At 34.2% G+C, this 23,488-nt stretch overlaps 10 protein-coding genes and 1 non-coding gene across 11 annotated transcripts; 5 read left to right on the forward strand and 6 right to left on the reverse strand.

The window, feature by feature from the left end:
• Window positions 1-227: 227 nt before the first annotated feature.
• On the reverse strand, window positions 228-4,101 carry LOC126750885 (uncharacterized). The gene is made up of 9 exons (XM_050460657.1): window positions 3,981-4,101; window positions 3,751-3,860; window positions 3,599-3,679; window positions 3,376-3,517; window positions 3,154-3,308; window positions 2,959-3,078; window positions 2,297-2,557; window positions 1,995-2,233; window positions 228-1,916 (listed from the first exon to the last, which is right to left on the reverse strand). The coding sequence occupies exons 1-8, from the start codon at window positions 4,099-4,101 to the stop codon at window positions 2,024-2,026; spliced, it is 1,200 nt and encodes a 399-aa protein (XP_050316614.1). The 3' UTR covers window positions 228-1,916; window positions 1,995-2,023.
• Trnat-agu (transfer RNA threonine (anticodon AGU)) lies at window positions 2,650-2,723 on the reverse strand. Its single transcript has one exon. It is a non-coding gene; the product is annotated as a tRNA-Thr (tRNA).
• Window positions 4,102-4,254: 153 nt separating the features above from the next.
• Window positions 4,255-6,562, forward strand: LOC126767688 (protein farnesyltransferase subunit beta). Its single transcript, XM_050485228.1, has 6 exons — window positions 4,255-4,462; window positions 4,553-4,809; window positions 4,880-5,315; window positions 5,390-5,522; window positions 5,591-5,693; window positions 5,778-6,562. Exons 1-6 carry the CDS (start codon window positions 4,370-4,372, stop codon window positions 6,139-6,141), a joined length of 1,386 nt encoding a protein of 461 aa, XP_050341185.1. The 5' UTR covers window positions 4,255-4,369; the 3' UTR covers window positions 6,142-6,562.
• A 917-nt stretch (window positions 6,563-7,479) lies between these two features.
• On the forward strand, window positions 7,480-8,574 carry LOC126767695 (J domain-containing protein CG6693). Its single transcript, XM_050485238.1, has one exon. The coding sequence runs from the start codon at window positions 7,617-7,619 to the stop codon at window positions 8,445-8,447; it is 831 nt and encodes a 276-aa protein (XP_050341195.1). The 5' UTR covers window positions 7,480-7,616; the 3' UTR covers window positions 8,448-8,574.
• Window positions 8,575-8,998: 424 nt separating this feature from the next.
• LOC126767692 (transcription factor Ouib-like) lies at window positions 8,999-10,629 on the forward strand. Its single transcript, XM_050485231.1, has 5 exons — window positions 8,999-9,227; window positions 9,288-9,919; window positions 9,986-10,120; window positions 10,177-10,287; window positions 10,363-10,629. The coding sequence occupies exons 1-5, from the start codon at window positions 9,072-9,074 to the stop codon at window positions 10,484-10,486; spliced, it is 1,158 nt and encodes a 385-aa protein (XP_050341188.1). The 5' UTR covers window positions 8,999-9,071; the 3' UTR covers window positions 10,487-10,629.
• Window positions 10,630-10,886: 257 nt separating this feature from the next.
• LOC126767686 (zinc finger protein 112-like) lies at window positions 10,887-13,298 on the reverse strand. Its single transcript, XM_050485226.1, has 5 exons — window positions 13,008-13,298; window positions 11,506-12,944; window positions 11,310-11,444; window positions 11,127-11,237; window positions 10,887-11,021 (listed from the first exon to the last, which is right to left on the reverse strand). Exons 1-5 carry the CDS (start codon window positions 13,143-13,145, stop codon window positions 10,910-10,912), a joined length of 1,935 nt encoding a protein of 644 aa, XP_050341183.1. The 5' UTR covers window positions 13,146-13,298; the 3' UTR covers window positions 10,887-10,909.
• A 278-nt stretch (window positions 13,299-13,576) lies between these two features.
• Window positions 13,577-15,563, forward strand: LOC126767687 (transcription factor Ouib-like). Its single transcript, XM_050485227.1, has 6 exons — window positions 13,577-13,845; window positions 13,920-14,045; window positions 14,108-14,640; window positions 14,697-14,831; window positions 14,892-15,002; window positions 15,075-15,563. Exons 1-6 carry the CDS (start codon window positions 13,711-13,713, stop codon window positions 15,469-15,471), a joined length of 1,437 nt encoding a protein of 478 aa, XP_050341184.1. The 5' UTR covers window positions 13,577-13,710; the 3' UTR covers window positions 15,472-15,563.
• LOC126767691 (transcription factor Ouib-like) lies at window positions 15,472-17,408 on the reverse strand. Its single transcript, XM_050485230.1, has 5 exons — window positions 17,186-17,408; window positions 16,369-17,129; window positions 16,170-16,304; window positions 15,997-16,107; window positions 15,472-15,939 (listed from the first exon to the last, which is right to left on the reverse strand). Exons 1-5 carry the CDS (start codon window positions 17,309-17,311, stop codon window positions 15,789-15,791), a joined length of 1,284 nt encoding a protein of 427 aa, XP_050341187.1. The 5' UTR covers window positions 17,312-17,408; the 3' UTR covers window positions 15,472-15,788.
• Window positions 17,409-17,545: 137 nt separating this feature from the next.
• Window positions 17,546-19,304, forward strand: LOC126767689 (protein arginine methyltransferase NDUFAF7 homolog, mitochondrial). The gene is made up of 4 exons (XM_050485229.1): window positions 17,546-18,054; window positions 18,113-18,763; window positions 18,819-18,998; window positions 19,079-19,304. Exons 1-4 carry the CDS (start codon window positions 17,713-17,715, stop codon window positions 19,241-19,243), a joined length of 1,338 nt encoding a protein of 445 aa, XP_050341186.1. The 5' UTR covers window positions 17,546-17,712; the 3' UTR covers window positions 19,244-19,304.
• LOC126767684 (GRIP and coiled-coil domain-containing protein 1) lies at window positions 19,267-21,859 on the reverse strand. Its single transcript, XM_050485224.1, has 3 exons — window positions 21,561-21,859; window positions 19,631-21,503; window positions 19,267-19,576 (listed from the first exon to the last, which is right to left on the reverse strand). The coding sequence occupies exons 1-3, from the start codon at window positions 21,640-21,642 to the stop codon at window positions 19,396-19,398; spliced, it is 2,136 nt and encodes a 711-aa protein (XP_050341181.1). The 5' UTR covers window positions 21,643-21,859; the 3' UTR covers window positions 19,267-19,395.
• Window positions 21,860-22,377: 518 nt separating this feature from the next.
• LOC126767694 (dnaJ homolog subfamily C member 17) lies at window positions 22,378-23,469 on the reverse strand. The gene has a single exon (XM_050485237.1). The coding sequence runs from the start codon at window positions 23,347-23,349 to the stop codon at window positions 22,459-22,461; it is 891 nt and encodes a 296-aa protein (XP_050341194.1). The 5' UTR covers window positions 23,350-23,469; the 3' UTR covers window positions 22,378-22,458.
• Window positions 23,470-23,488: the final 19 nt, after the last annotated feature.

Consider the following 23,488-nt stretch of genomic DNA (forward strand, 5'->3'; position numbering starts at 1 on the left):
CTTTATAATCTAATTGATCAAATGATGATGATTTGTTTTCTACATGTTCTGCATGTACAAAGGTAATGGAATTTTGACAGACCAAAATCGATCAACTTTTTTGGCTGAAACTCTACTCTTTTTAAATCGCCATTTTGCAATTTTTGAATTTTTTTCGCACGTACATAGATCCCAAATGAACCCAAATGAAAATCCGTGATCATCGGTAAAATGGAATTGAACATCTCCAAAACATCGATTTATCGCATTTTGACCGAACATTTGGGCTTACGAAAGGTGTGTGCACGGTTTGTTCCGCACAAATCGACTGACGACCAAAAATTGCTCAGAATCCAACATTCGATCGACGCTTATGACCGATTATTTGACCAAAAATCACATTTTAACCATTAACCACTCCCCGTATTCACCTGATATGGCACAGTGCGACCTCTTCCTTTCCGGAAAAATGCATTTACCCATGAAAGGAAAGCGTTATGCAGACGTAGAGGCCTTTCAAACGGCTTGCACCGGCATGTATTGAAGCAGAAGGAGACTATTTTGAATAAAATAAATTGATTTTGCCGAAAAAACCATTTGTCCTTTTTTTTAGGTCTGTTCACTTTGGAACAAAACTTGTATCTTCTGAAAATATTTTTTTATCCATGAAGAAGGCTGGCATCACTGCAGCAGTGAAGCTCCTATTTCTTTAGCGCCGTCAGAGATCGCCTTTAACTCAAAAAGCATTTAATTTTTATCTTCAATAATTGTGTTTTGCATTCATTAAATATGCATAAATATACTCTTAAATTGTTGAAACAATTGATGTAGTACTTTTTTGTGACTATACTATCGTAAATGAGTTCTTCGTACGAAAATTTGGGTATTCTTTGCAACACTCCAAGTCCAAATATTAAGGAAATTTATAACTCCGAGGTGACACTTTTGGGATACTATTTTAGTTTTGCAGAATATTTTAGCTTCCCTTACCAACCCAAAAAAGACTCGCGTTTGTATATATATATATACATACATATATGTATATACATACATGTATATGCACAACTCTCTCTATATATGTATTACTAAAGTCTGGAGCCCCTTCATTCAAGGCTCCTTCTCATTCATTAACTCGTTTTATGCACAGTTCGTTAATTTTCTTATCGCTAAATTTGCAAATGTTCTGCATAAATATGACAGGACATAAGTGTATGCGTATTTTTGAATATTTATAGCAAACAAGTATACGAACGTAGAATGTAGAGAAGGGTAGCTTCAGAAAAAATCATAATAGAAGAGAGCATAATACAGGTGCAAAAATCAATATTGGTTCTTTCCATTGTTAACTCGTCATAGCTTATTTCACATTCAAATTTTTCTTTGGTTTTGGTTTTCAGTTCCACAATCTCTGCGCTGGCATCTGACCAAAACAAATGTATATGTCGGTTTTTCCAAATCATAAGTATATCGACATCTTAATAATAACGGTGAATCCGTCACTGGTACATACCAAGTTGAAAAGTTGACAATGTGGTCGTTCAAAGTTTGGAGAGCGAACGCTACATGCACAAATTTGAGTGGACGTCAATAGAAATTCGACCTGCTTCAATATTCTAAGCGCTATTATGCTGGAGTAGAATTATAAAATTGCCATTTTGTAATCGTTTTGTAATTTGAATAAATGTTTATGAAAGCTTATAAGAGTTTTATCAAAATTGCGTATACAAAGTAAAGTATTCTAAATGTAAACAAAAATTCGGAAACAATAACGTAAACCTCAATACATATAATAAAATATAACATTGCAATCATAATTATGTTTCCGGTTTCTTGATAGCAGTTTAAATTTTGATATTTTAAATAAGTATTTCGGGCTAAAAACAGTCAAATCTAACCATATATGAACTTGCGGCAATAACATACATATAACGTTTGGTCTTCGTTGGTACAGAAATTTGAGGAATAAAATTTAATAAACGTTTAAAACATACAAGAATACTCAAAACTGGACTTACCAAAATTGTTGAAATTGTCGAAAAAAGGCTTAGTTACGTTGAGACAACAAGCTGGACGGTGTTATCAATGGCTCTTCTGTACCTTCCGAAGGCGCTGGCGACCGCAATACGCTCGTTGTTTCTCTGTGACATTTCATTTGTCTACGTGATATCCATGTGACAATAAGGAATATCACAAAACAGATTAGCACATAAATAGCTACTGTTGCGAGAACCTGCAAAATGATTATAGCACCAACCTTTTTCATAAAAAATTGCAGTTTATTCTAAGGAATACAGCGTTTTTCGCCAAGCATACTTACTACCACCAAGCCCTCCAATATGCCCTTCAACCAGTACGGTATATAACCGTTATCGGTTTTTACGCCGACCGTTGGCTGTGGATTTTTAGCGCTATTATCTGGATCGAAAAAGTTTGACTGGGGGAAAAAATTGAATTCTTCATCAAAAATATCAGCTTCGCGTTTGGCGCTTCCATGCTGTGGTTGTTGTTGTTGCTGCTGTTGCTCTTTTTGATATTTGGCCGATTGTTTTTTCTTTTTGCCTTTTTTCTCTTTTTGTTTCTGTTAAGTGTAAAATAAAATAAAATAGAAATACGAATATTATAATAAATAAAATAAATAATAAAAAAAATGTTTCACCACCATATTTGTGAAGGCCCCGGCGAGATTCGAACTCACGATCTCCTGTTTACTAGACAGGCGCTTTAACCAACTAAGCCACGGCGCCGTTATTAAATCTCACACTAAAAACCTTTATATACGCAAGACGCCTGCTTTGTTTTAGTTATTTTTTACTCAATAGAGTAGCCAAGCATTCTTTTACATACACATAATTTAGTTTTCTAATTTTTCTAAATATACCTATATGCTTACTTAGGAATATATTTCATAATAAAATAATCTACACACTTAATCTAATACCACCAATATATTTATCTTAATACATTATATGCTAGGCTCACCATTTCTTGCTCTTCTTCTTCGCATTCGTTTCTGAAATCACCACTTAGTATCTTTTTCTTATCTTCTTCGGTAAAAAAGTTCTCAGGAATCACACATTCATTATTATAATAATCGTAGTGCTTCAAAATATTAAAAAAATACCATTGGTTTTTCATATAAATATTTTTATGCATAGTTCTATGTATATGAAATACCATATTTGGCTTATCACAGCGTGGTACCGGATCGCAATGCTCTGTGGTTTTATTATAAAAACTGCGTTGTCCAAAGTAACGTTCCTGACAGTTTACAGGAGTGCAGTTATTCAAATATTCTTTATCCCAATTCTTGCAATCCTTATAGTCAGGCCCTTATATATTAAAACACATATTAAAGGCATGAATTGTAGAATACAGTAGTGGCATATTTGAACTAACGTTTTCTTAGCGTATGGCAATCGGGGTCGAGCGTAGTAAAACGAGTGTCGAAATGTATAGCATGTTTATGATGTTCCTCAACACCACGAGCATTTTTTGATGTAACAACAATGGGACATTTTCCGACTCGATTGTACAGAGACTTTTTGTTTCATTTTATAATTAAATAACAAAATATGTATATATGTAAATATATAAATATAAATTTTTTTTAAATTCTTACAATTGTTGGCCATATCAAGGATACAACTTCAGCAGCTCCTGCTACAATATGCCCAAAGTTTCCGCCTACTACACGGCCTGCCTACAATTAACATAAATTAAATATTTTATACCATATAATTTAATTTATCATAGTGCTAAAGATATATCTACATTTTTCATAATTTCATTTTCGGTTACATTCACACTACAAGTGGCATCGGAATGTATACGAAATTCAAGCGTTTCTCTATCGTTACACGGCGAATTTACAACCGTTAAATCTGTAGCAAATAATTAAATATATAGATATTTGCTTATATATTTTTTTCACCAATTTATGTATATATATATATCAAAAGAAAATGTGAAATTAAAAAAGAATGAACAATAAAAGAACTTACCGAAAATTAATCCAATGTCGTTCGGTTTAGGTATACGTACAACAACTTTGTTAATAACAATTTTGGCAAACGCCGTAGTTGTTATAAAATATATTAGCAACAATATACTGCCACAGTTCATAATGCTAAATAGAACAAAAAAACAAGATATTAATAAATATTTGAACTGTTTTTTTAATGGAATAACTCAAATATCATAGACGGCAAGTCGAATGGAAAGGCACTCTGAGAATATATAAATGGCAACAACCTATTGTTCTGAGATATAAAATAATGCAACCCTTAAATTAATCATCTGTTTGATTGTTGTTTTTATATTCCAATATTAGTTGTTTTTGAGTTTACTAATTTCCGCTTAAAATAAGAAAACAAAATTATTATAAACTAATATGGATTCAGAATTAACATTTAGAGATTATGCATTACTCAAAAACTTAAAATTCAACGATGAACGGGTATCAACTGTAACATCTCGTGAACAGGTGACTTTCAATACCAAATGTGAAACCTTTGGATGACAAGTTAATATTCACAAATCCATTTAAAAATTATATACAATATATGTATTTCAGCAAAAGACCGAGAATTCCATAGAAAAATGTTTCAGTCGCTTTCAACAAATGCAATACCTGGATCCAAAAGTAAAGAAAATTCATCGAGAAGATCACCAACGCTATTTGGAGTCAATGCTACGTAGGCTTCCCTTACACTATGAATGCCTTGACAGTAGTAGGCCATGGAATGTTTATTGGATATTGCAAGCTGCTCATTTATTAAATTTCACCTTTGACGATGAAACACTGGAGCATGTGGTTGAATTTCTCATGAAGTAAATAATACAAAACCAGATTGCTCAACTATTTCCATTAATTAGCAAACGTTTAATTTTCATTAATCAGATGTCGTCATCCAAATGGAGGATTTGCAGGTGGTCCCGGTCAATACCCACATTTAGCTCCAACATATGCCGCTGTGAATAGTCTATGCTTAATTGGCACTTCAAATGCGTATCGTGCAATCGACCGTGAATCTTTAATGCAGTTTTTATTCTCTGTGCGTGAACCAGATGGCTCCTTTAGGCTACATGTTGATGGCGAGACGGATGTTAGGGGTGCTTATTGCGCTATCTCTTGTGCCAAACTGACGAATATGCCTGAGGAAGTTATCAAAAAATTGTTTGATAAAACAGGCGATTGGATTGCCCGATGTCAGACATATGAAGGCGGTTTTGGTGGTGCCCCAGACTTGGAGGCACATGGAGGTTACACATTTTGTGGCATTGCAGCTTTAGCATTGCTCGACGAAGGTCACAAATGCGATATTGAACAACTCCTGGTAAATGTCAAGGAATATTTTTTTAATATGCACTTAACCTTTGCATTTGTTTTATGTCTCAATTTCGTGCATAGAAATGGAATCTGCAACGTCAAATGCCTTTTGAAGGCGGATTTCAAGGTCGAACAAATAAGCTAGTAGATGGTTGCTATTCATTTTGGGTTGGTGCCACAATACCAATAACTCAAGCCTTTATATCCCAAAAAAGTAAAAATCTAGCTTTTATACCAAGATCAAAGTGCAATGAAAAAATAAATTAATCATTTTCTTCTCAGGTGGATCCATTAAGAAGTCACTCTTCGACACAAGTGCATTACAAGAATATATTTTAGTTTGTTGCCAAAAAGCAAATGGTGGCTTGATTGACAAGCCGGGCAAGTACGTATTATGCAAATATTCTAATTCTTAACATTTCGGAAATGTCTCCAATATTAAATATATTTAAATTTCGAATCAAAACAGGCCTCAAGATCTCTATCATACCTGTTATACGTTAAGTGGCGTTTCAATTGCCCAACACTCTGAATCGTCGCTGAATCCACAAGTGCTAGGCGATCCGGCGAATGAGCTTTTACCAACGCATCCGCTGTTTAATGTTCCCCCAAGGGCTGTCGCCAGATCATTAGCCCACTTTGAGGTACTCAATGACAATTTCAAAGATTTTCGGAATCCCTCAAGTTGTCAGCATGATACAGGTGGAAATCAATACAAAAATGATTGTGAAAAATCATCGATTGAAAGCTACATGGAAGTAGAGGGAGGTGTAAGTGCTACTGAAGAAGAAGAAGCTCAAATATCCTCTGTTAGCTCGTCAATATCGAACTGATGAAATATATATAATATTATTTGGTATATTTAATAGGAAAACGTGAAAACTAAATTTGTTGAAAGTGCAAATACAATTTTACCAAATCATAAAATTGGAATGTAAAATTATTTTGTGTCCGAAAAGTTATATATTATGTATGTACATATGTTTCCTAAAATTGAGTACCATAAAGGAAATTTCCCACAAAAAATTAAATTGTAATGTATACAAGTATATACACTGTCTTAAATACACAAAAATGCTCCCAAAAACTTAATGGGGACAATCCCATATTAGTTACACTTACCCTCGGTCGCAGTACGAAAGTGGTCCCATAAATATGACTAAAATATGTACATATGTATTCCAATGCTTTGTATGAACGATATTTTTTCTATTGTCTTTAAATAAATGTCAAGTGTCTTTAAAAGAAAACTCATTGAAATGTTTCCAATAAAAGTTGTTTTAACCTTTGACATTTCCTCAAATATGTCAACTAGATTTAAACTTGTTAAATCTACTTCCGCTCCCTAGAGAAAAGGTCTGCTTTATTTAACGATGTCCATCATTGTATAGGTTCATCCAATGATTTCTATTAAAATACACTAATTAAAAATATATTCCCGAATATTTTACTAAAAGTACCTCAAGTATCTGTAAATACATACGTTCGTGCAAGTGAAACAACATTATTTTTCTGAATACTGGTAAAATGACAATATTTGAAGAAATAGAAAAAGGGATCCATTGGGGTTACTAAACCCAATTTTTGTCTGAACGAACAATGAAAGGCATCACTAAATTAATTTGGAGGAATGTTGCCGAGGTGACAGTCCCCGGTCGGATAAATGTCCCTGTTCGTGCCGGTTTTGGTTATGCTTGAAACATTCCTTGTTAGATTAAAGCCGTACAATAAAAAGAGTGCCCTATTCCTTGGGTACATCGTTTTCAAACCATGGATCTCAAAAAAAGAGGCCAGGTATACATATGGGTTCAATAAAATTGTCTGATGGTATTTAAAAATGTTTTTTTTTTAATTATCATATGGATATGAATCATATGAACAGCAAACACTAAATTATTTTTTAGCTAGTATAATTAGTGTCTAGAAAAAATTATTTAAATATTTTTATGACTGTTGATATGATATATCATTTTAAAATAAATGTTAATCATATTATGGAATATTAAGAATTATTGTTTTAAATTTAGTTTATTGCTTCTTCAATTACTATTTTTCTTAAGCTATGCTTAAAATATTTAAAATAGTCGGGATAAAATATTTTTTGACATTCGATTTGAGAACATTATTTAAAAAAAGCAATGTGTGGCACCTCTGTTGATGCAATTTGTGGCGAAACATTTGGCGCGCCTTACCTATTTTACTTCCATTCTGTTGTTTGCAATTGTAGCGAAAATCTATCCCAAGAAAGTAAATTAAATTTCATTTGTGAAAATCCTGCTGTTAATTACGTTTAAGAAAAGGAGGCGAAATGGGTCTTTTGGATTTATGTGAAGAGTTGTTTGGAGAACGAGATCTTTATAAATTGTTGGATTTGGAAAAAAATGCATTGCCAAGAGATATAAAAAAAGCATATTACAAGATGTCTTTACAAGTTCATCCAGATCGTGTTGAGGAGGATGAAAAGTCTGCAGCTACAGAAAAGTTCAAAGTTTTGTCCAAAGTTTATCAGGTACTATCCGATAAAGAGAAGCGCGATTTATATGACGAGCAAGGTGTTATTGTTGATGAGGAGGACGAAGGAAAACTAAGTTCATGGATAGATCTGTGGAGACAAGTGTTTAGACGGGTTACTGAGGAAGATATTATTAATTACGAAAATTCTTATGTTGGTTCCGAACTGGAACGAGACGATATGAAAAAGGCTTATTTATCAAGTAAAGGCTGTATAAATAAGATAATGACTGAAGTGCCATTTCTGCATATTAAAGATGAGCCGCGTCTACAGAAAATCATAAGAGAAATGATTGATGCCGATGAAGTGCCGGAATACAAAATTTTCACGAATGAGCCATCTCAGAAACGTCAGCGTCGTCATAAGAAATATGCCCGGGAGGCGAAAGAGGCGGAAGAGATAAAACAAAAATTAGGGTCGGGCGATCTACAAAAACAGATATTGAAGCGTCAGGAGGAACGACAGGATGGTTTTAACTCATTCTTGGACAAATTAGCTGAAAAATATGCAGATGGTGACGACAGCGAACTATATGATTTTTCAAAGAAAACCAAATCTAAGAAGAAGGCAGCCAATACTCCATCGAAAGGCGTCAAGAAGGGGAGGGTACAGAAAAGACGCACTTAGTTTTTTGTTTATTTTATGTTTAGATATGCGCTGGAGCATTAGTATAGTATGTAGAGGGAATCACTTATATAAATTTTTTGTTTAAAAAATGTATGTTGAAATACAAATTGAATTTATTAGAAATGTACGTTAATGTGTTTTCATACGAGAGTATAATGAAAATGATATCTAAAAAAATGTATCATATACTTACAATTCAGCGGAGAAGATTCTTTTCTAGTAAAAATCTTGAGACCTGCAACTACATATATCATTTAATTTATATACAACATATACATACATTTTAACAAATTTGTTTGTAAATTTAAATATTAATAATAATGACCTTTAAAAAGGTTTTTACATTGCTAAAAAAATTCGGCATTCTTTCCTTTTTTGAAATTCCTCTAGTTCTATTCTTATATGCAAATATTCATAATATTATAGAAATGTTTTAGAATATGATAAAAATTAGGTAAAAATATTTTTTTCTAAAATCGACTTTTATGAAAAGTTGGCAACCTAATCAGCTGATTTTACAATTTTATTCATACCTCCTTCTAATACGAAATTTTTTTCTTTATTTTTGCTGTTAAAAACAAAATATTCATTTGTGTAAACTTGTAGAATTAGAAATATTTTAAAATGGAGCATAAAATAATATTGAAATGCCGCACTTGCTTAGAGGAAAACGAAGAGGATAGCATGTTTGAATTATTTATGGAAAACGATATAAATGTTAACGGGAGGCAAAAGAAACTAAAGCTTAGTAAAAAATTTGAGTATTGTTGTGGTGTACGAGTAAGTGCTTTGTTTGTTGTAATCCGTATACCATGCAAACCTTAATTTTTAATATTCCAGATTAGGGAATCAACCGATATGCCATCTAAGGTTTGTTGGAAATGTTTTGAAATGACGAGAATATGGTATAACTTTCGACAAATGTGCATGAATTCACAACTTTACCTGGAGAGTTTATGTGAAGATCGAATGCGCCCAGAAGGCGCCGATGATGCGGAGTTTTTAGAATATCTAATGGAAGAATTGCAGGTACACCGTGATAGAGTACATGGGTCTTCTGAAAGTTTAGAATCTGATACAGATGATGACGATGACAATAATGATCTTGGTTTATTAGTGGATGAAGACGATGATGGAGATTTTATAGAATCAGAAAATAATTTAGAACGCAGCGTTAAATTAGAGGCGGAACAAATGGAAGAGAAAATTTTCACTCAGAAAGCAGAATGTATAGTAACCAACAATACGGATGTTGACACAACCCATGAAAATAACAAAAAAAGCAGAAAATCGCAAAAAATTCAAGATACTATCAAATTTTCTAAAAAACGGGATGTAAGCAGAAGACGTATATGTCGTCCACCTAGTCCAACATCGTACATGTGTTACATTTGTGGCAACGTTTACAACAAAAAAGCTACCTTTGCGTATCATATGTCACTGCACAACAACGTCAAACCACATGAATGCGAGTATGTTCACAAAAATAAAATTAAAAGTGTGTTAATTCTAATGTTTTTTTTTTTTTGTTCTATTAGACTCTGTGGTAAATCGTTCCGCCAAATATGTGAGTTGAAGAATCATATGCGACGTCACACTGGTGAAAAACCTTACAAATGTTCATACTGTGATCGACACTTCATTGATCGTAGTGAAAAACATCGACATGAGCGGTAATATTAATGCTATTTTAAAATCATATTTTATTGTAGAATGGGTCAATTTACAGAGTACATACAAATACGAGACCATACATATGTAATGTTTGTGGTAAAAGTTTTACATACTCTGCCATACTGAAGAATCACTCAAAACTGCACTCTGGTAAAAAAGATTTCAAGTAAGAATATTCGTATGCTATACGTTCTTACTTAATTAGTCCAATAATTTATATTATATTCACTTATATTTGCAGCTGCATGGTCTGTCAGAAAGCATTCACTCTTCAGCATCAGCTAAAGGCACATTTACAAACCATGACCCATAGGCTGAAGGAAGCGCATTACGTCGCTGAGGGATATGAGGTTGTTTACGAGTAGATATTATTTCCTTTAAATATTTAGTTTATATATTTTTTATATACATAACATAGTTCGAAAGATAGCAGATTTCTATTATAAAATGTATATGAAAATGTTTAAACGAACTATATGTACAAATACATAATACATATAATTATTTACATATCATAGATTTCTTTGTGCACAAAGCGCATAAAATATCACTTGGACGTTGCTAGATGTTCAGTAAAATATTTATTGGGAAACTATTTTCGATTATAAACAAATAAGCAAAAATTACTTTTTAAATTTTTTTTATATTTTTTTAAGCAGAAAATACTTACACACATGTATGCCCATCTGGTTAAAGATAAAACCTACTCAATAAATTGGTTGTTAGTAATACTAAAAATTTAGCATTAATAAAACATGGTGGAAATAAGCTATATGTAATAACTTTATTTAGTTATAATTCCCCAGCTCATTCGCTGTTACAATGTTTTTATGTTGGTTTGTGAGCAGGTGAGATTTTAACTGATGGGGCAGTTTAAATGATTTCTCGCAGGGCTCGCATCTAAAAATAAAAAAATAATAATAAATATATATATATGTATATATATATTGTTAAGATAATTTTGTTACAAACTCTAAACTTATACATAGTTATAGCTGTACTCACTTAAAAGGCTTTTCATTTGTGTGCACTTTTTCGTGCGTACGAAGCGTAGTGGATAAGGCAAATGATTTGCCACAAATGTTGCACTGGAAAGGTTTCTCATTCGTGTGTATCCTGCAAATTCATTGAGAAGAGTTTTTGTTTATACACTGGGGCATTATCCTTGCAGAAGCGAAAAATACAAACCGTTCGTGTTTTACATGCGTACTTCGATCCGTAAACCTTCGTAAGCAATATTTACATTCGTATGGTTTTTCTCCTGTGTGTATACGCATATGCGCCGTTAGATTACACGCCGCTGTAAAGCGTTTAAAGCATAGCCTATACAATAGAAATATAATAGTTAAACAGTTAAAATGTACATTTCATTTCTTTAACTTACTCGCACTCAAAATTTTTTTCCTTGCGGTGTATTCTCATGTGATAATTTCTAAGGCTTCGACTGGTGAAATGATTGCCACAAACGTCACAGGAAAATAAATACGAATCATTACCTTTTCTGCGTATATGTGGTGAAGCTCGATCCCTGATTTTAATGGTCGTTGAGCTGGGTCGTTTTGTTAATTGATCCTCATTTAATTCCAACTCATGTTGTGGCACCGATTCAGTTTCGATTTCATCTATTAGATACTCTTCTATCTGAACCACAGATCTCGGTGTTTCCGCGTCAACATACTCAGGTTCTTCACCTTCTTCACAACCATCTATTTCTTCGTAATTATCTATTAGTTGAATGCCGTCATCTGCATTAACATCTAGTTCTACATCTTCAATTTGGGAATTCGACGACTCCTCGGTTTTAACGGGTTCTTCGATTAAGTAGTATAACTCCTCTTCGGTTTGTAGCTTTGCTTCTGATTCGTGTGTTGGTGAATTGCTAGAAGTCTTTAGTTTATCTACTCTAATTTCAGTATCTACTGAGTTATCTATGTCATCTTCCTTATCATTATTTGAGTTGTAATCATTATTCTCATCGACTATATCCTCATCACCGATTTTATTGTCATCAGCATAATCCAAAGTATCCACGATGCTTTCGGTATTGTATTTATTTTTTTGTAATCGTAAAGGGGTTTGCTTTGAATTTGTTTTGCTGTCATCAAAGTCCGCTAGTTCATCTTCCTCAGATTCTTGAGCTGTGACAATTTGCTCTGAACAATTTGGTCCTTTTTGTGCCTTACTCAGTTTTCTATTTGACATTTGCAAATGTCTCTGCTTATAATTTGTTTTCCTATTTCTATAGACACCATCCACTTCCGATTCTTCATCATCTTGACCTATAAACTTCTGGTTTGCAGTTGCTTCGTTATGTTTCTTATTAATATTTCTGTCAACCGAGTTCAAATCGACATTGTTGTCATGAATTTTTTTATCATCACTACTTTCTTCATAACTCGATGTATACGTAGCACTATCCTTTCTGTGATATTCCTGGTTTTTTGAGACTAACGATGTACTGGGAATTGTACTTGTGAAATGGGCTTTAGTATTGTCTCTACTATCACCAATCTTTTCTGATAATGGCAACGGACTCGGTAGACTTCCTTCCTTAGTATCAAAATATTCCTCCGTTTCTGGATCCCGTTGTTCATTTAATGAAATGAATTCTACATCCTCGTGAAATATTTCTTCTAGTAATTCCACTGAACGTTCTCTTTGTTTATCCATTTTTAACATGGACGTTGCTGATTTAGTCTTTTGAATAACTGACTGCAAATATTCTTCCGAATTTCGACAGGTGGTTCTAAAGTGGTATGCATATTTCAGCAGAAGCAAGCATTTACGACAAATCTTGTCTGGCTGGTTGTCACTGGTTTCCATCTGTAGGAGTTTTTTTTTAGGTATTCTTTAAGAGAAATATATACAAAGATTTCGTTCACAAACCTGCACACCAGTAATATCATAAACTTGTCTAACGATTTTAGAATCAATCAAAATATATTTTGCATTATGATTTTGCCCTTCCTCTGCCAAACAAACGCGACAAATATTCCATTTTATGCTGATCTCCATGACTGGCATCCAGATGTATCTTCCTTTTTTCCTGCTTACAGTTTGTTTATATTCAAGTAAATTCGCACTGATCAACTAAAATTTTGTTTATTTACTGCTAGAAGGGAAAATTACACAAATCAAATAACAAAATAAATTCATGCACCAAAACGACAAATTATGATAATCTGTCAAAAGTAATTAGAGATGTGAAAATACATATTTATACTCGGTATCAAGTGTAACTCTTTACTACTTAGAATAACGAACATCTATAGAAAAAAATCTAAGAATATTAGAAAAGTGATTTTGACTTCTAAATATTATATATTAACATTATAAACTAATCAATACTCTTATTTAAGCATTTTTGAGTTGTAGTACATTTTTTATATTACTAAATATTTTTCATCTGAATCACACTTTCCTTGAGATGGCGTTGACTTTGACATTTGTTACTGTCAAAACATTTTGTGACACACATACACAAAGTTAACAATACGCGTATTATGCTATCGATCAAGCAAAATATTTTGTGATTAAGTAAATATAAAGCAAATCCAAAAAGTAAAAGAAAAACAAAAATATTCCAATAATGCATGTTTACGATTTATGTCGCATTTGTTTAACGGAGGATATTAACACAAGCAAAATGCAACCTCTGTTTGAAACCGAAGATGATACATGCAACGAAATTGTGCAGCAAATAGAAGTTTGTGGTGGAATAGTCGTAAGAATTATGCTTAATTACCTTGTACTATTATATGGCAGCATATAAATTATGGTGTTCTTTTATACCAACAGTTGAAGCCACACGAAGAGTTTCCAAAAATGATTTGCGTGCAGTGCCTAGAAAAGTTGAATGTGTCATTTAAGTTCCGTTCCATGTGTCAAGCAAGCGAACACGCACTTTTGGACGCTATAGTAAAGGTAATAGAGGAAGATTGTAGGTTTAATTTAATCATGATTATAATTGTTAATGCATTATTCAGTCTGAAATGAAGACGGAACCATTAGACTATGAGGGCGCTCAAATCATATCTAAACATGAAGAAGATAATGAAGACGAAATGTTCTTTGATATGCATACTGAATTTATTGATGCACAGGAGGTGCATCTAGAGGATATTACTGAAACCGTTGAAGAAGAAGTGCTTGAATCTGATATGGAACCCAATACTGAAAGTGCTGAAGAATTTATTGAATACACGGACAGTGAATATTTTGAAGAAGAATTGCCTAAATCCATAATTAAGAAGACTGCTACGCCAACATATATACAAAGACAGCCAGTAACTAGCGACAATTTGGTTCGTAAGCGAGGACGGCCAAAAACAAAACCCGAGGGGATCTCATTAAAATCGGAATTACATAGTGGTAAGAAATCGAATCGAGGCAGAAAAAAGAAGGAAGAACCTGAAGTTGCAAGTATAATGTGTGAGATATGCGGGAACATATATTCGAAACGTAATTTGTTAAAAATGCATATGAGACGTCATATGGCCGAAAAGCCCTTCGAATGCGAGTAAGTGAAGTACATTACAAAGGACCAACCTTTTTCTTATTTTATTTTGATTACAGAATTTGTGGGAAAACTTTTGCATGCCCTTCCGAAATTGGACGTCATATGCGTGTGCACACTGGAGAAAAACCTTACATTTGTAAATATTGTGGACGAACCTTTGCTGATCGGAGTACAAATATAAAACACGAAAGGTTTGTTTCAAAAATTAACTAAAAATCTTAAGTTGGAATCTACATAAGTCTTTTAAACAGAATACATACAAATGAACGTCCGTTCACTTGTCAAACATGCGGTAAATCTTTCACTTATTCTAATGTTCTGAAAAATCATATGTTAACTCACACCGGCGAAAAACCATTCCCGTAAGTGTCACTTTACTATAAATATTTCTATAAATCAAAAATGATTGAACTTCGTTGTAACTCTATCTACAGGTGTATACCATGTAATAAGACGTTCTCACGTAAACACCAACTGGATCAGCATATTGCAACTATAACGCATCAGCAAACAGTCAGAAATCTTACTACAACGGACGTGAAAGTGCAACATATGCTACAAGAAGATGAGCCTAATCAGCATGTTTCTAACATAAACCACCATCAAACCCTTCATACAATTAGCGCAACGAATATCAAAGTGGAACATTTGCTACAACAATTCAATCCTAATCAACATATTACCACTATTACACAAGGCCAAGACGACAGAAATCTTTCTGTTTCGCATATGATAGAGGAAGAAATTGATCAAACCTGTGAAAGGCATATTGAAGAGGTAGATGAGGATGCTGAACAACAAGATAGCGATGTATACATAAATACTGAATAATTTGATTTTGATTCGATATGCATACATTTGTATATTTCTTTACACTTAAATATCAATATATACATAATTAAAAGGTACTTTAAGTAACTATATATCTAATATGTATGTAAATTACTTAAATAGCGGTTATGATCTACTTTCATACGAAATCATTTTATAGTCAATGAAATGCGCCCTCCAACCGCACTTCATTGAATAAACAACTGGATTAAAAAATAATAAATTAATAACCCTTAAATTATATTTTCTCACGCACCAGCATTTGTCTACACTCCGTTCAGAACTTTTCGAACTAAAAGAGTGAATTCACTTCGTTTTTAAGTGTTCAAAGACGGTTTTGTTAGTGAAAAACATTTTACTTTTTGATTTGTTTGTTGTTGGCGTTCAACGTTTTGTTTGTGGATCAGAGAACGTGTATGTACGATAAGGTGCGTTTGCCGTTGGAAAGATTTATTGCAAAGCGTACATCTGAAAAAAAAATACTTTAAAATTAATTATTCTTTTTTTTTTTAACAATATAAATACTTGAAGGAGCGTTCTCCAGTATGCACAAGCATGTGGTTCTTTAAAACATATGATGTTGTGAACGCTTTACCACATTGTGGGCACCCAAATGGACGTTCGTTTGTATGTGTACTAAAATGTAACAGTATTTGAGTCCAGTGAGATAAATGTGTAAGTGATTTGTAAGAAATTACCGCTCATGCTTAATTCTTGTACTATAGTCCGTGAAACGACGCTCGCAATACTGACAAGGGAATGGACGTTCACCGGTGTGTCGGCGCATATGTCGTTTAAGTTCGCCCTCGGTAAAAAATTTATTCGGACAAACTCTGCAAGTAAGAAATTAATTGTAATAAATACGCTTGATCTATTCAAGTTCTATAATAAACTGACTCGCATTGTAGAGGCTTTACTCCAGCATGTCGTTTGATATGTGAATAAAAATGGCTACGATATTTAAAATTATTACCACATTGATCACATATATATGTTCGTGGTTTATTCTGCTTTTCTTCTTTAGCTTTCGTCTTCTGATTATCATCGCTCTCTGGATCTTCCCCATTGTTGTTTGCCTTAACTGGCTGAGAGATAATTTCTTCAGGATCTCCATCTTTTTCCTCATTTTCTTCCATTGCTGCTCTTGTTTTATTCGATGGCAAGAGTTCGTAGTCGGAATTTTTCAAGGACTGATTTTCCAACTCTACTTGGGAATCATCGTGCTCCACTTCACCTTCATTAAGTGCATCGAAATCACATTCACTTTCTACTGCAACTTGTAAAATATAACCCGAACGGGTATTGAAGTCCAAATCTGCTGTTTCAATTCCCTTACTATATGACAAAAATTCATCCTTCACTGAAGTAGATTCCTTTTCCATGGCGCTAGCAATTTGTCTCTGCCTGTTTTCATTTTCCTTAGCATATGACAAAAATTCAACCTTTACTGAAGTAGATTCCTTGATGGAGTTATCACTGGAAATTTGTTTCTGTCTACGTTTCTGATCGAAATGACACATGTATTCTGAACTGGAAAAATACGTTTGCGCTGAAATGCAACGATTACGAAATTCGTAAGCCCGTTCCAATTCTTTTTCGCAATCCGAACACATTGCGGACGGGATTTTTGCGGACGGTAAATTGCTGAGATTTTTTAACTGTAACAAACACAAGAAAAGACTTATTGGGAATATTCTCAAATATATTTTAGTACCTGGATATTAGTTAGTTGGAATATCCTTCGAAGTGCTGATTTTCTACTTCTGTCAAAGAGCGAAGTCGTGGTTTTGTTTTCACAGCATCCCGCGCAAAGCCTGCATAGTTTCAAATCTTGTCGCATCTTAAGCACTTATTTTTTAATTTTTATGTTTTATATCTACTAATAATCAAAATAATATACAACTCGTATTTGTTGATAACCAAAATGTAAATAAAACAAAATATTTATATTTGTAGTGTTGCCATCATCATTAATCATGAAAACAATAAAAATATTCTAGAATAATAATATATGAATTTTTAGTTTTTATTTTTATACTATACACTTGTTTTTGTAATATATCACTTGTCATTTACAAGATGGTTTGACTTCATAATTGCTGTATAGTTTATAAAAAAATATTGTGAGGAAACTCTCATACCAAAACCAAAACACAGAATGACAAGCCTTACAACGAAGCAACACTTTAAACATTGTGCAAAAGTTATGCACCTTAAAAATTCAAATAAATACTACTTGCAATGAGTAAACGCTCGTTAAATTGCTTATTTGGCTGTTTGGCTGCTAATTCTCGATATTGTCGAAACTACAGTTACAAAGCAGTGCGTCGACCGGATACTGCAGTATTATCCCGCAAATTGACAGCGCCACAGGTGGAGTCAAAACCAGATGAACTTCAAGCACCAAATGATTTAACTAAACATTTAAGAGCAAAAATATTGGCAACAGGACCGATTACAGTAGCGGAGTATATGCGCGAAGTGCTAACCAATCCCTTAAGTGGATATTACATGAATCGAGATGTTTTCGGACGCGAAGGAGATTTCATCACATCACCGGAAATTTGCCAAATTTTCGGCGAGGTATACCTCTTTCACATGTTTGTATATAATTGATGCACGTTTTAATATTTTATAACAGCTAGTGGCTGTTTGGGTCGTAAGTGAGTGGCGAAAACTGGGTAGTCCAACACCATTTCAAGTTGTTGAGCTTGGGCCTGGTCGGGGTACATTGGCACGCGATGTTCTAAAAGTCTTGACACAATTTAAACTCGCCGGACAATTTTCTATGCATATGGTGGAGATAAGTCCCTATTTAAGCAAAGTGCAAGCTCAACGTCTTTGTTTTAGCAGCGAGATTGTAAACGACGAAAATTCTTCTCACTACTTGACGGGTAAAACAGCAACTGGTACGAAAGTATTCTGGCACAAGCGATTGGAGGATGTCCCAAACGCATTCTCCATAATATTGGCACACGAATTCTTCGATGCTTTACCAGTGCATAAACTACAACGAGATGAAAAATATTGGAAGGAAGTCTTAATTGATGTCAATGACAGTAATGGCAACGATTTCGATAATAAACAACAGTTTCGTTATGTAATCTCAAAATCACAGACCCCAGTATCACATCTGTTCACGTCAATTACTGGAGAGACACGTGATTGCCTTGAGTATTCATTAGATACAGATCGTATTATTAATATCATAGCGAATAGGTTTGAGAGTGATGGTGGTATTGCGTTAATAATGGATTATGGTCATTTTGGTGAAAAAGGAGACACATTCAGAGTGAGGAAAATTCATGTTGTTTCATTATTTAAATTTATATAACCTAATTATATAGGCTTTTAAAAGTCATCAACTACATGAACCACTACTAGCTCCTGGCACAGCGGATTTAACGGCGGATGTAGACTTTAGACAAATAAAACGCGTTGCAGAAGAAAATGGCAAAGTACTTTGTTTTGGGCCTGTTGAGCAAGGCTGCTTCTTAAAAAATATGGAAGGCGAGGCTCGTCTTGAGGTAATAAAACTTTAATGCAACTATTGGTATTTTTATTTAATTACTCCCTTGTATTCAATGCCAAAATGTATCTTCTACAGAAATTGCTTTCAAATGCTTTGCCTGAAAATCGTGATGCCATTAGAAGTGGTTATAAAATGTTGACAGATCCGGAACAGATGGGCAGACGTTTTAAATTCTTTTCGATATTTCCAGCCGTATTGAAAGAACACCTTAAAAAATTTCCAATCAGTGGCTTTTATTAATATGTAAACAATTATATTCAGAGTTTGTTTAAATAATAGATATATTAGATAATTTATTAAACTTTTGTTTTGTTACAAATGTTGATACTGTTAACAATATAGTTTTTTGGTTACACGCACACACATATTGTACATGGTGCAAATGCAAGATTTTATTTTTTTTGGAATGCGTTATTAATCGTCTGCATCTCGGCTGGTGTCAACTGCAACACAGCACTTATAGCATTCAACATATGCCGCTTGCCATCTGGATCTCGTGTTACAATATAACTAATGATCACGTTCTTCAAATATTCCAGATTTGCTCCTTCTCGTGTTTTACAACGCTCCAGCCTAAAAACAAAATATATAGTTTTAATTGTTAACAAAATGTTCTGGCATATTGACCTGTCGACTTGCTCCTCAAGTAACGCTATCTTATCGCAGAGATCCTCCTGTGCGTTCACCTTCTCCTGTATAGCCTTACGCAAACTGGATTCAGCAACATATTTTGCTTTTCGCAATGCGGCTATTTCGATATCTTTCCGAGCTATCTCATTGGCGTAGTGTAGCATATGGCAGTTTTCACCGACTGAAAGCTTCTTCGATTTAATTGGAACCTTTGAGCTCAATTGTGTGTTGCCACTCCCTGCTCCAACTCCATCATTACTCTCAGCATCGGATGCTGAAGTGGGCAAGTTCTCAGAATGGACGTCAACGGTCGAAGGAGATGTTACATTATGAAAAATTTCAAAAGATGTCTGCAATGTTTTTATTTCTTGTTCCTTTTCATCGAGCAGTTGCAAGGATCGTTGCCTTTGCTTTTGTAATTGTTGTTCCAAATCAACCACTTTACAACGTGTCTCATTCTCCAACTCACTTAATTTATTTTTCCATTTAGCACGTTCTTCTTTTAGTGCGTTTCTCATTTTTTCTGCCTGGTTTTTTAGATCTAGTTCTTGCTCATCGATATTACGGTTCAGTACTTTAACTTTTTCTTGCAAAGTAGATATATGCGTTTTTTGGCTATGTAAACGATCTTGTTGTTGTGCCAGTTCGGCCTTACAAGAGTCGTATTGGTGTTGTAAGCTAGCTAATTCCTCATGACATTGTGTGTGCTCCGCGCTGACTGAAAATAATTTACTTATATCGACAGGATTTGTACTACGTGAATTTTCAGCCAACAACAACTTTTTCAGATGTATAATTTCATCAACTATAACTGAAATATCATAGGTTATATTACTTTTCCTACGTCGAGATTGATCCACATCGAAAGAGTTTAGCTCGCTGGGAAAACTCGATTGTGAATCAGAACTTCGTTCTAACTCCTGTAGTTTCTTTCGTAGCACATGTATGCTTTCTTGGTCCTGTTGTCGTAGACGATCATAGTTTCCAACGGTTGCACTTAGCTCGGCTAAACGCTCCTCTAAATTGGCGACACGATCTTCGTGTAAAGCTGCCTGGCGTCTACTTTGATCTTCTGCTTGCAGCACACGTCGCTGTTCATTCTTTATTGCAATTGCGTGTTGTTCCTTAAGTTGTTGCATTTGTTGCTGTACTTGTTTTAATATAATCATATTATCTGTTGGGTCACCGACATCTTTCGCGGTAAGCTGCGAGCTATTACCTCCCAATTTCATTTCTTTCAACTGTGCTTTGCTCTCTTTTAGTTGTGCTTGTAGCTCGCGTATTCGGGCATTCTCCGTTTCATTATTGGCGAATTGTGTTTTGAAATTGTTTAATTGCATTTCAATATTTTCCTTCAGATGTCTTTCATCAGCATATAGCTTTTGTAACTCTCGTATCATTATCATCTGATTATTTGTTTCTTTTTCCCGCTCCTGACATTCTATTATCCACTTTGCCTTAATTTCATCAAGGTGAGCCTTAGCTTTAACTTCATTCTCTTTAATCGTCTTCTTTAAATCGGCGATGCAATCATCCTTCTGTGTTAGTTGACCTCGTAAATGTTTTTTATCAGCCTGAAAGGATGCTTCCATCCGTGACTTCTCTGCTGATAAAGTAGCCAATGAATTCATCAATGTCATGATCTGTGATTGCAATTGTTGTTTTTCATCTATCACACAGTTTGAATCATCTGGGGGTGCTATATCGGGGTCGTCAACCTTTTTAGCATCGAGAGCATCTGAAATACCTCTTGAGGAGACATCTGAAGATGCTTTTTCGTTATTTGTTTCTTTCGAAGTTGTTAGTGCAGCCAAGCTTGATTCAAGAGCCTCCTTTTCTTTTAACAAGCCTTTATATGCGGTGACCACATCTATTGATTGTGAAATTATACAATTTTTTGTATTTTTTCTAATAGTATCATAGTTACCTTTCAAGCGCTTTTCATATCGAATTAGCTGCTCCTTTTGTGAAGACACCAAAGCCTCTAATTCACGTTTATTACGATCCATTGTATGGAAAAAATTTACATTTTACCAAATAAATAATTTATACTCTATTCGTTTACGTCGACAGAAAACAGCTGATGATCATGATTTTGTTTATTTATTTTTTGTTCATTAATAAAAAGGGTGTTGCCATTTAAACACATAGTTTGCAGTCGATTTGATAGAGGCTGTTAATAAACCAACGATTACCTTCATCCCGCCCAAATGATGTCAGGAGCACCACCACAAACCAGGAATAATCCTGCCACAAACGTTCGTAATAAGCGGAGTCAAGAAAGGAAATAAGTGGTGCTAAGGTTAAGCGAGATAAACGTAAGTGGTCGCAGAAACACTGGACCCAAAAGTCAAGGAGAAGAAACGGGTCCGAAAACAAAACGCGCACAATAATCACAGAAGTTAATTAAGGAGGAAAGCAATGAAGAAGATTATACTAAAACACAAATAATGAAATATAAAATCAAGGATACTCCGCCGTCCGATAAGAAACAGAAAAAACCTACAGGATATCTTTGTAACGAATATCTGCAAATAGTTACGGGTAAACTATCACTAATACAACATAGGAAAGTGCATAGTTATCTTGAATCGTTACATGTGACATGACAATAAGGATGACAATAACAATAAGGATGAAATATTTCACACTATATGACGTGTCTATCAATTTTAGTCCCCCACCTGAGTTGAGATAAAATTGTATAGTTCGTCATCATTTGGGGTTACAAACCAGACAAAATGTTTCATATTAAAAAGTTAAATTCTTATGTATTTTTTATTTAAAAACAAATCGGAATTTTACTTTATTATTAAAATAATTCATTATCCTTCTACTTCATCTTCAGCTTGCATTTGTGCTATTAGCCTTTTCCGTTCCTCAGCTTGTCGAAGTTTGCGCATAACCAAATCTTCGTAATCAAGAGAAGACCCCACTTGACTATCAGCTGCTTTTGTCATAGGTGGTATTACCCACTCAAGATGTAGGGGATTTGCTAGACGACCCTTTTCATAGGACAATGCTAATTCGGCAGCTTCAAGAGTCTTAAACTCTACAAGTGCACTGCCCTTCTTTTTTGACATTACCAACGCAACGACTTCTCCATATTTCTTTAGAAAATTTTGTAAAATTTCTGGTGTGTATCCACCGTTATCGTCATCTTTTCTATCTGATTTCCATTTAATTTTAATTCTATGCGCAGATGAGTCAAACGACTTTTCGCTCTGTGCCTGCTGGTTTTCAGCTATTGTACGCAGCAATTGTTCTCGCATTAGACGTTGTTCCTCTTGCAGTAGTTTAGAACCTTCACGACGCAGTCGCTCAATTTGGTCTTGCAACACTTCTTCATCACTTTTGGAAACCGTGGCATATGGTTGTGTACTCTGCAGTTTGTGTAGTGCATCCCGTTCGCGCTGTTCTAAATCAGCTTTCAGTTTTTGTCGTTTACTATCCAACTGCTTATTCCGTAATTCTGCTGCTTTTTTAGCTTTTAGCACTTTGTCATAAGCAGTGCGGGCTGACACATCAGTGAGTATTTCCAAGGCTTTCGATAATTCATGGAAAAGTTCTGCCGCCTTGGGATTGTCCGGATTTTTGTCAGGATGGCATTCAAGTGCTTTTTTACGATAAGCTTTTCGTATATCAGATTGCTCAGCTTCAAGATCAATCCCGAGTAGTTCGTAAAGGTTTGTATCACCAAATTTAAGAGCAGACATTGTTTTTAAATATTAAATCAATTATTATATTAAAATCAATTTATTATCAATTTTGTTTTGATTGCTAATTTTTCTTTGAAATTTTCTAAAATTCTTCCAATAAGACTTGTTCGATTTAAGAATGTTTACCAATTTTTGC

The sequence above is a fragment of the Bactrocera neohumeralis genome, chromosome 2 (assembly GCF_024586455.1).
Source record: "Bactrocera neohumeralis isolate Rockhampton chromosome 2, APGP_CSIRO_Bneo_wtdbg2-racon-allhic-juicebox.fasta_v2, whole genome shotgun sequence".
NCBI lineage: Eukaryota > Metazoa > Arthropoda > Insecta > Diptera > Tephritidae > Bactrocera > Bactrocera neohumeralis.